This window comes from Mercenaria mercenaria, chromosome 2 (assembly GCF_021730395.1).
Source record: "Mercenaria mercenaria strain notata chromosome 2, MADL_Memer_1, whole genome shotgun sequence".
Classification (NCBI taxonomy): Eukaryota; Metazoa; Mollusca; class Bivalvia; order Venerida; family Veneridae; genus Mercenaria; species Mercenaria mercenaria.
In genome coordinates this window covers 47223122-47235197 of record NC_069362.1, presented here as the reverse complement: position 1 = coordinate 47235197, position 12076 = coordinate 47223122, and the positions used below count along the sequence as shown (strand labels likewise).

The window sequence follows — 12076 nt, the reverse complement described above, 5'->3', positions numbered from 1 at the left end:
AGCCGAATTGCCTAATCAAACGGAAATGATCAAATGTCAATACAGATGGACCACCTTAAATAGTTTACAGGTGCTTATTTATAATATACATGTAGCTGTAACTGCATAAAGGTACAGACATTTACATGTAAATGACTTATATATGAACTATAAGCTTTTATGTCCCGAAACGCGCTTAAGTGACAACGGACAAGAGAGAAGAAAGTATGGTATTGTGTACTGACTTGTCCCCAGCAAGTAGGACAATTCTCACACACAGATGAGAGGTGGAAGAAGGATCCCTTCAGAAACATTGTCTTATAATAAGTCAAGTCGTTACGAACAACATAGTTCGAGCCCGTGCATTTGAGGAGACATCATACATACCTGAACCAAGGGGCAAGTTTCAATACTTATTTGTTTATTTGTAATTTATTTTGTTTGCGCAACCTTGATATGCAAAAGGAGTTAATAATGATTTCATGAACTTGCATTTCTAAGGTATTCCGTCTAAATTTATAACTGTCAATAAAGAAAAACAGTTGTTATATTTGCATATACATATTATTCCTTAGGAAAACTATGTTTACTCAATGTATACTTAGTGCTACTACGCGATATAACGCTTTATTGGTTGGGCTACCATGATAGTAAAAACATCCAATGAATTTCCTGTCAGCATCCCAGTCACTTAACAGTCCAATTCAAGTTTTCTTTTCTTATCTTAAGCAGCCCACTGTCTGAAGCGACCAGACAACTATAGTATATCGCAGTGACTCCTTTATCTAGCTAGTTAACACGTGTATGACAGAGGCTCTGTAGGAGCCAGTTTCTTACAAAATATAGCTTTTTAGTGGCATGTTCGTTATCTTTTTTTTATTTTGTTTTGGATAAAAATGACGATACTTATACGCGCATGCGTATTTGTAGTACTTTCATATGCATGTATAATAGAAAGTTTTCTTCTAAATGTCAACAACGTTACAAAAAATATGATTTTGTTAAAAACGAATTAAGATAGTTATAGATACTGAAATTGCAAATAAGAGAAATACTGAGCCTAAAAAATCTTTTTTAAAAACAATACGCCAAAATGGAAGTCAAGGGTTACCAATGGCTGTAAATGGAAATACCTCAGCATTATTAGTCCAAAGTAGATTGACAGTGTTTCGTAATCCACATAATGTCAATTTCCATATTTTAATGCAATAGAGACCTACAGACAACGTATAAACCATAAGCAGCGGACTTCCTGTATGTTAACTTTCGCGGTACATTTATATACGGGTTCTATTTTTATTTATATAAATTACGTGTATCAAAATATGCATATTATTTCCATTCATGCTTGAACAGTTCATCAAGAAATAAAATATTATGAAGCTGAAGAAAGGCATCGTCGAAATATCTAAAGAAATGTTAGTTTAATACTGTTACACGTTTTGTTGTTTTGCCAATTAGAAGTTGTTTTTTTTTATATCTTAATATTAGACTTGTTTCTGGATCAAAGAAATATGTAGATATAGTAAAATGTCAGTCATCTGGTTTTATTGGCAAAAATGTAATAAGAAAATGGTCATACAAGTCAAAATAGGGAATCAAGAAAATGAAGTGCAAATCAGTTACTGTGGTCATGATGAAATAGAAAAATAGATAACACTATTATCGGTCTGCTTTTGGTACTAGACACATCGTAATGTTTGATACCGCTTGGTCATCTGGGACAATCTAAACATCAATTGCATACAGCCAAATTCGTACATGTGACCACCTGTTTTAAGCAACTTTTCTATTTAACGACCAATTAAAATCCCTTTTTACTCAATAAATTAATTCCATTTTATAATGACTTTTTTTTTAAAATTCGGCTAGAGGATGCAAAGATATATTTTATTAAGAGGCCGCATTTAAAGTTTAACGATCAATTTTCCTTTCTGTTTAAAATCCGCGGGTACGTTCGCTCTTGTACATTTTACGGCTATTAAATCAAGCTTTCAAACCGTCACGTAGACAAACGATTTTACGGTCATTCAGCTGGGAATAAAAGCTGTTCATTGTTGTTGTCAAGACTTAGTGTCGACCAAACAGTATTTTTCTGTCAGCGTTACCAGTTTTGAGTTACAGATTTTTTTTCATTTGAAAATAAAAATCGAGTAAAAGTCTTACTTAATTTCAATTTATTTATTGACATTTTTGGACCACTGATAATTGAGCGAGCCATGACTCTTATGTAAGAGTATGTGCATTTGACTTGGATTAATGACTGTTTTAAGGAAAAGCAACGATGACTGATAATTATGACAGATGAGGACTGTTTATATTTATCAATAAAGATAAGACTCTTTTTTTTTGCAGAAATGTAAATTTGACAAATACTGTAATAAAGTGTTTAATAACTGTATGATTTTATGACTCATAGTACACATAGTTAATTAACAGCACAAAACACTAGACTACTCTATCAATAGACCATCTTTTGGCGGTCTCTTAATACAGGTTTGACTGTATTTTCAAAACTGTGTATACCTCTTAAATTCGCCACAGAAATCAGCTGTTTCGTGTAATTTATCCTTTAAGAATAAGTTATGGTGTTGGTGACGGGGAAAAAATGCTCGATTGCCTATGGTTTGACATTTTCAAGAACAGTTAAAAAAAATATTAATTGAACATCTCAGATTATTGCACTTTTGATGAGACAAGATTTTAATAGAAACCAAACTACACTTTCCCATTTTCTTGTTTCTAGTCTATTAATTTTGAATTCGAATTGCCAAATGTACATTATTATGAATACGAAACGACCGTTTTGATGTGATGATGCACATCATTGTATAAGGAAATACACTCGGGCCGAGACATTGGTTTAAGGGCAATGTTCTTTTCTGTTGTAAAAGTTTATTTAGTGCGTGTAATCTTGGACAGTCCTGTCATCAGCTGATAAGAAACAATACTGATACCAAAATTTTGTTGCTAATTTTCATGTACACCTTCTACAGATATAACTGGTGTTGTCAAGCGTATCGCCCTTAGAAGTTTCGATGGTTGTAGGTTATAACACACTAAATAGTTATTGTTCTTTATTCTATATAAAACTGACCTATCTCCAATGGCCGCAGCACACATCAGGACCCATTTTAAATGTCTGTAACCTACATTTTCTTGAAGAGTTTTGTCAATGCTAAATAAAAATCAAAAGAAAAGTGGGAGTCATGTTTGATGCAAGAAAAATAATTTCAGTCAAACACACCAACTGCAAAATCAGCTAAAAATGAGACCCCAAATAATACTGGTGGTGTATGATCTAAAATTCCATGAACAATTTTGTCATGTTGTTATTTCATTATGAAAATGCTACCTACATGTCAAGCATAGATCTGTCATGTGATTTTAGCAAAACAAATGCAAAGAAAATAAGGAAAATAGCTCTACTGCGCAAAAAAATATTGAGAACTATTTGTATCCGCCATTATGCGACTACCATTATTTTCGCGCCATTTTTCTATTTAGTGTCTTTATGTCTGTATAGCAAAAGCCGATACTAACCGGGCGTTCGTGCTCGCCTGAAACCTGGATCCCAAAATTTCCTCGAAAAACGACATTTTCAAAGTACCACATACTAGAGAAATATTAAAGTATCTAAAGATGACGTTGAAATAAGTTTCAGAGGATGAATGGGACGTACCTCTATAGTTAGCTGATTCGGGGCAACACTGACATAAATTGCAAACAAAAGTCGCGGTGTCAAATGAATAAAGATGGTCAACTCCAATAGTGTTCACGCCCTAAATGAATATATGGCAGGATTTTGGGTACTATTCTAGTCCGCTCGAAATGTCTGGAGCCGGTTCTGCTGTTTCGTTAGTTATAATGTAGCTTCGAAAAGGGCAAGCAAAGTCAGTTGTCTTAATACGATAAAATATAGTTAAATTTTATCTGGGTTATATTATATATAATAAAAAAAAACTGACACCTCCTCAAACTTTTATAAATTCATTGACACCACAGATGACAAATTCACACACTTTCTCACCTAAAATGGCACTTCAGTCATGCTGTATAGCAAATTTCACTCATGACTTTGGCATCATGAGATAACCTCAAAGGGCAAGTCACATGTCTAGCTTCATCATTCCACATTTTAACTTTGAAATTTGGTATAGGTTTTGCCCTTCAGAAGATGTCTGGAAAACTAATTGGCTGAATGCTATCAAAGTTTTCACTTTCCTTCACCGTTATGAGATTATCTCGCAGAGAATGTTACATACCTCTAGCTTTCATTTTGTTAAAATTATTTTAAGATAGAATTTCGTGAATGCTCTTTATGTAAGCAGCATGCTCAGGAATAGTCTGGTTCCCATCGCACTATGTATATTAGTACCAATCGGCAGTGAAGGGTCAGGTAATCCAGAGTAGCTCAGGAGCCACTTTATATTTAGTTTTACCGCTCAACTTTGGCACCACAAATATCCTCATATGGCAAGTTTCATACCTCTTGCTTACGTTTTGGCAAAATCATGCCCCATTGTCAAGAAAAAAAAGGAGTTATATGCAAGCTAGTAATAGGCAGAAGGGCTTCATTTAACAGATCTCGTTTATAATATTATCATATACATGTATATTTTTCTTACCTAATTTTTTTTTTAATTCTTTTAAAACTTACGCTTCAGTTAACAGCTACAATCCATGACCTGCCACATGTTTCGTTCTCAAATGGTAAGGCTTATCAATCATGCATAAAGCGAAAATTCTACTTCATGGTATATATTTACCAGTTTGCCGGTAAAACAATTTTACGTCACGTTTGACCATAAAGCAAATAGATCTAAAACAGAAATAATACGAAGGAAACAGTGGATAAGAGGAGGAAAGACAACCTGTACATTACCTCAATTCTCTTTTTTAAAATGTCTGGAATCAACAATAACCATGCTGGACACGATTGGTTCTGCCTTTGCGACCAGTGTAGATCATGATCAGCCTGCACATCCGTGCAGTCTGATCATGATCTGCACTGTTCGCTATTCAGTCAGTATGTTTTTGGTAAGCACCCCTTTAAACAGTTAATGGTTCTGTCCAAATTGAAAGATGGACAAGTTCATTAGGGAAATGTAGCGTGGTAAGGGTTAAATGTAATAAATGCAATAAGAATACAGAGATGACACCAATATAGACTTTGTATTACATTCAAGTTCAATTACAATGAGAAACGATCCTATTTGGTTCCCTGTGTTACAAGTCCGCCACATGGAAGAGATGCATCCCCTGGTTTCGGTGTCTCATGGAAATAAAGCGCTAGATTTTGCACTCTGAAGAAACGTAATAACAGACATTTAAATCATTAAGCAGATCTGAAAACTCTCTGAAGTAAAGTAATAACGAGTTTTAACCCTCTAAAGTAAAGTAATAACAGATACGTCAGTTTAAAGCAGATCTGTAAACAGTTTCAACTCTTTAAAGTAAAGTATTAATAGACAATTCAATTTATAAGCAGATATATATCGAGTTCCACTCTCTGAAGTAAGTAAATACCAGAAACTTGAATTTATATGTAGACATAAACAGAGTTTCGAGTCTGAAATAAAGTAACGCTGGGTATTTCTATTTATAAGTAGATCTGTAGCGATATTCAACTCTATGTTGTAAAGTTACACTGGTCATTTCTATTTACAAGCAGATTTCTAACAATTTGCAACTGTCGTATGTAAGCTGGCGAACAGGTGATATGTATGACTAGAGAAATCAGCAAGACTTTGTTGTTTAAGCACACAATTGAAATAGAACACCGATTATTTTGCAACTGTTAATTTGCTCAAAGAACCCTACTATTATAGTGGACGCAACTTGACCCCGATGGTTGACCTTTGTATTAAAATACAGAATGAGGCAGAACCTATTATTGAAAAGGAGTGTACGTAAAACGCTTCATCTCATTGCATTCATAAATTTAAATACACGGCTACCCTATGCAAACCATATTTCTACAATGAAATAATCGATATGAATAAGGTCAACCATCGCGGTTAAGTTGAGACTACTATACACATACAGTTACATAAAGCACAACAAAATATAGTAGTCGCAACTTGACCGCGATGGTTGACCTTAGGCTGATTATTCATATCGATTATTTCATTGTAGAAATAAGGGGTGCTTAGGGTAGCCGTGTATATTTATATGGAATTAGTTTGTATACAGTGCAGTATCAAAGTATATACTAATTATATCGTATACTTACATATGATCAGTTAAAACTTTCCAATACACTAATTTATATTTACAAAAATTTATATTTGCATTTTCTCGTGCAGCTCGTGTTTTTTTTTCAACAAAATTTCCTTGACATGTACAATACTGTGTATATAAGTAGCGTTACCGTACATTACTTTCATTTGAAAATGGCTTTATCCTTAGATGCCCGAACAATCATTTCAAATGTTACTAAATATTTTGAAAAAGATACTTCAAATCGAGCCTTTACTAAAATGGCAGCAGAGGCCACGGGCGTTGGAATGACAACCATTAGAAATAAAATAAAAAAAAAATAAAAACACAAAATATAATAAAAAGAAATATCAAAAGACTAAAAACAGAAAAGAACTGAAAGAGATAAAATAATTTTTTAAAAATCCCTCACAGGGCTCGAACCTATTACTCTATATATAATTTAACAAAAACAAGTACTTGAATTCAAGCGCTTACACCACTGCAGTAAATCTATATCACGATAAATCTACGTCAATTTTAAATTTATGAATGCAAAGAGATGAAGCGTTTTCCGTACTCTCCTTTTCAATAATAGGTTGTGCCTCATTATGTATTATAATACAAAGGTCAACCATCGGCGTCAAGTTGCGTCCACTATATCTATGAAATGCTGTATAAAAACAATATAGCGATAGGGTTAAGATACAGTGCAGGAATGAATTAGCTGCATTTTCATGGCAACTTGACGCAAAAATATCTATTGATACACAAGAATCGTGTTGTTTTGACTGGACATTTTATACCTTTAACGTAAACACTTAAAAGCTTCTTGAGACAGCTTACATGCATAAAAATTTGACACACAATAAACTTACGAATGGCAAACAAGTGGGCAACCGTGGTCTAGAAGAGTTCCTTCGTTTAACATATGATGGCATTCGGTTTCGCACGCCTGTTCAGTTGGATCCGATCCCACAACATCAAGCAATTTCTGCACATCACATTTCAAAGTATCAAGATCAACTGCAAGGAAAGAACAACATAATTATGACGTCATACTAACGGTTTTACTTATCATATCATTTTAAGACTCTTTCACTGGCTGAAATATTAAGGTGGTCACGAGACTTTGTCGAGTTATTGCAAGAACAGTTATCTAAAAGCCAGATATTTTAATCCGCAACTTCAACCAGTGAACAGTTCTTTTTGTTGCATACCGTATTCTTCAAATATTAAAAAATAGCACGCCTATTTTTCTTTTAAGTACTATTTTACTATAGAAGCGTATGTACTTATGTATTCATTCATATGTGCACACCAGGGTGTAAGATGAGTTTTTTCCAGCACCATCTAAAACATTTAGATATCATGTCTAGCATGCAAGAATATACCAGACCATGCAGCGATCTGGAAACGACTAGCTGTATATATAACATTTTCTATGATGCCCCAGTCACAGTGTCATGTTTTGGCCGCAACGTACAGCTAACTTGGGCAATGTGGCTGCAACGTGAGCCAACGTAAAACAACATACTGAAACGTGACCAAACGTGACAAAACCTGAAATCTATTTTTTGACACAAAATTCGCTGTAGTTTTCCCGCAACCTACTACAACGTGGCGACAACGTTGAGAGAACGTAGTACAATGTAGTATAACGTAGTAAAACGTAACAGAACTTGAACATAGCGCATCCAGTCGATTCAGGTGTGACAAGTAAACGGTGGCAACTGTTGTTTTTATAGGTTCTCTTTCTAATGGCACATAAATTGCACGTCATATTTCAAAGCTTCAGTATCAACATTTAATGAAAAACGCGAAGTCGGTGCAACTATTTGTTCTTTTTATGCAATTTCATTATGAACTGTTTCTATATCTATAATCGGCAAAGGCTCGACATATAACCTAGACGAACTGTAGACTCCTCGTATGCGTTAGAGCACGTATGAGACGGGTGGCTAGAGAGAAAGTAAAAAAAAAAATTATATCATTTCTACGTGACTGGTACATAAATACAAATAACATTTGAGCCGTGCCATGCGAAAACCATCATAGTGGCTTTGCGACCAGCATGGATCCAGACCAGCCTGCGAATCCGCGCAGTCTGGTCAGGATCCATGCTGCTAGCTTTCAAAGCCTATTGCAATTAGAGAAACTGTTAGCGAACATCATGGATCCTGACCAGACTGCGCGGATGCGCAGGCTGGTCTGGATCCATGCTGGTCGCAAAGCCACTATGTTGGTTTTCTGATGGCGCGGCTCATTAAAAGATTCTTTTGAAGCATATAACACAACCAACAAAATGAAAGTAGACTTGTTCTGTTTATGAGAGGTTAAGAAAAGTACATTATTATTAATATTTCTCACGCCCCTTGCGCCTGCTCAAACGGGATTCTATTTCGGGAGAAGAGAATGTTCTCCTTGACCCCAAAAGACCAGCAAAAACACATTTCAAAAAGCAATTATTTTTTAAGGGTTTTCTGTTCATATTTTCAATAGTATAACTTAACTGTACTAACATAATGAATTGATATCAAATCCCGGAATGAAGAATCTCTTCTGATCTGAAATAAAAGCAAAATACAGTAACTGTTATAAATAAAAAGTAAAGATTTTGATAGAAAAGCACGGTAAAATACAATGAGCAAAAAATGTTTATACCTCAGTGGACTTTTCAGTAAATCTGATTAATATTAGATTACCTCCTTTAAAAATGATTCAATGACACATTAAAAATATAATGATGAAATATGTAGAGCATCGGAACTATTCTGTGGTTCCGGGTTCGAGTCCAGGATTGCCTACATATTTTTCTTATCCAGCAACATTTGGCCGTGACTGTTTATGCTTCAAGATCATTTTCACTTTCTTATCTGCCCCGCTAGACATTCGAGGAGAAAAATCAATACGGCAGTAGAGTACCTCTCGGTAAAGAACACGAATTCAAATCAGAGAGGACAAGTGTTTGCGGCCTGGTAGCTTAATCGGTAGGACATTGGAATACCGTTCACGGGTTAATATTCCAAACTGGCTGCACATATTTCATTTTCTCACACTAAAATTTGTCGTCCAGTGTGGTACCTTGACTTTATGTACTAATTCATATACATAAATAGAGAATATTAGGTTACTGTCTGATAAATCTAAATTTATTAGGCGAGTTGAAGAAAATATATTAGGCGAGGCTGTGCCGAGCCTTATATTTTTTCGTATACGAGCCTAATAATTTTAATTTTTCAGACAGTAATCTAATATTCTATTTATCCTACCTGTTCAGAAAATAGGGAAAAAAAGTCGTTGGAAAGAGCAACAGCGTGCAAACTTGACGTCATATATGACGTTTGCAAGTGCAATTTCAGGCTGAAGTGCTGTCTAAAAGTGAAAAATAGTAATAACATTTTTGTTTCTGGATAAAACCTATAATTTGAGCACTCATTTTCTAAGTTCAAGTATTTTCAATACAATGGTGATGGTTTCAATGCAAAGTTTTGATAAAATATGTGATTTCAAAAGTTCCCGCAAAAGTGATATCTTGACACTGACTAGATAAAGCAAAGTTTATTAGGCAGGCCGATTTTGTGCTCTATCTTGTATGAGGGTGGGATAAAAAGTATCAGAGCACCATTTCGTGTACCAGTCTCGCTTCATATTTTTTATTCACACAGTGACGTTAACAAAACTAATAACACACCTATCAGAAACTTAATAAGCCATTTTGATCTAAAGTTTTTAAATTGAATCAACTAATATTCCTCAGGCATATAAACTGAAATAGATTGATTTTATTGACTTTTACAAATGTTACCTTGACTTAAGGGTGAACATAGCACGACCGGTAGCAGACAAAGTACCAACAGCTTCATCTTGACTGAAAGTAAGAAGTTCGCACACATATATTCATTTTTCCCTTGCATCATGCTCAGTATTCAGTGCTGTTATTATCATAAGCACATATTTTATATATCCTGCCATTCTGAAACATTTGATCTCAGCCAATCAAGAAACTTAGTATTTTAGTTTAGCACTACTGTATTAGCCATGCGTTATCTAAAAATGAAAAAGAAATACATTAAGAAAAAGTTAATGTAGCACATGCAACAGCATGTCGTTATAATAATATTTCCCGTGCGTCTTAAATCGATATCGGGTATTCACAATGTTGTAATTTCATTAATTCTTTTTTATTTCATTTTTTCCAACTTCCTGTTTGGTATGATATGATATACAATCGCGTGGTTCCGCACGTGTCAGCAAATATGGCGAACCAAAGAAAAGTAATATCACTTTTGTTGCTGTAAAATAAATGTTTTTGGCCTCCGTGGCCGAGTGGTTAATTTCGCTGGTCAGTAATCACCTGCTCCTCAGCGATGTGGTATCCTGCCTCGCCTAGGGCGTTGAAATCTTCATATGAGGAAGCCATCAAGCTGGCTTACGGAATGTCGGTGTTTCTACCCAGGTGCCCGCCCGTTATGTTATAATGCGCGGAGGGTCGCCTACGATTTTTTTCAGTATTAACAGCTGTTATGCGACCTTTAACCGTGTCTGTGTGGCGATAAACCCAACAGAGTTAATTGCATCCGATAATTAGGTAAATAACAAAGTCACTGTAGGTTAAAAATATTACATGCAAAACTAACAAACTTTATCCTATAATTGTATCCGTAAATGACAATAGTTAGCTATAAATGGCCTAGGAATGTCGGAGATTTTACAGCCCCTTGTTCATTAAGCAATTATATAGTAGAAATAGTCTGATGTTCTGACCGAGACAGAAGTGTGCGGAGATTTTTCGACTGTTTTCTGCTAATTTCAATTGCCACCTTTAGAACATTTTATGGTATTTGCTAAAATCTGTTCTAGAATAAATCATACAGTTGGGATATATTCCGAAGGTTTTTTTCAAAAATGAATTTTTGTTGAAAATGATTGTCATGTTTACGGAAATTAGGATGCGGTTAAATACCATATATATACTTGTTATGCCTGCTTATTTTATATTCATGTCAAATTATGATGACCGATCAAAAATATACAAATAAATCCTATTTTTGCCTTTTACTTATCATTTCAACTTGAAACGAAGCATTGAATTTCAGTTTGTCATGTCGTTAATTCAAGGAGCATTCAAGAAGTTGATATTTGCGTGACAACTGTTGTGCCTGAAATTTCCAAGCTTCGAATTTTCTCGATAAATTCACAACATTTCAAATTGCAACATAATGCTTTCAAGTTGTCGGTTGTCTGTCTACTCTACTCAAAACTTCGATGGCACAAACTTGATTCCGTAACTGAAGGAGTCTGTTCAAGCTTTGTCGACAACATCACTCTTTCATAGAAATCAACAATTCTTTGTTAAAGAAAAAAAAAAAAAAAAAAAACAAACGTTCAAGTTAATAGAAAGCAAGGTAAATATACTACTTCAATTTATTTTAAGCCCGCATTACATAATGTTTTAAACATAGAACTGTGTACCTGTTCTGATCTGGTCTGCGATTACGCTGCAAATGAATAGTTATACACAGGTCCTTTTACTTATAGGTTGGTTTTCGTGCGCATTACTACAGATAACCTAAATTTGGTAAGCCATGTACATTTTGTACAGCTCTAAAACGCCTTGGGAAAGCACCATATTGGCACGCATTACCAGCGGTGAATCCAGGACTTTGATTTAGAGGAGGAAGGAAATTCTAGTTAGACCAGAGGCATGCAACTCTGTTGACACAAAATATCATCTTTCAGATTTGTAACACAAATCATAGCTTTTAATTTTGACTATTGCTCGGCCCTCCAGCATTGCATGTATAATTACATTTACTAATGATATAAGTTTCGTGGTAAAATGACTGAGGTTGCAATTTTAGACTATCTAAAATATATTTTAGGCTTTTAGGCG

At 34.7% G+C, this 12076-nt stretch overlaps 1 protein-coding gene across 1 annotated transcript; it reads right to left on the bottom strand.

Moving 5' to 3' along the window:
* Positions 1 to 5135: 5135 nt before the first annotated feature.
* Positions 5136 to 11704, bottom strand: LOC123562747 (uncharacterized). Its single transcript, XM_053536516.1, has 5 exons — positions 11656 to 11704; positions 9989 to 10051; positions 8703 to 8747; positions 7059 to 7206; positions 5136 to 5285 (listed from the first exon to the last, which is right to left on the bottom strand). The coding sequence occupies exons 2-5, from the start codon at positions 10044 to 10046 to the stop codon at positions 5192 to 5194; spliced, it is 345 nt and encodes a 114-aa protein (XP_053392491.1). The 5' UTR covers positions 10047 to 10051; positions 11656 to 11704; the 3' UTR covers positions 5136 to 5191.
* Between the last annotated feature and the right edge of the window lie 372 nt (positions 11705 to 12076).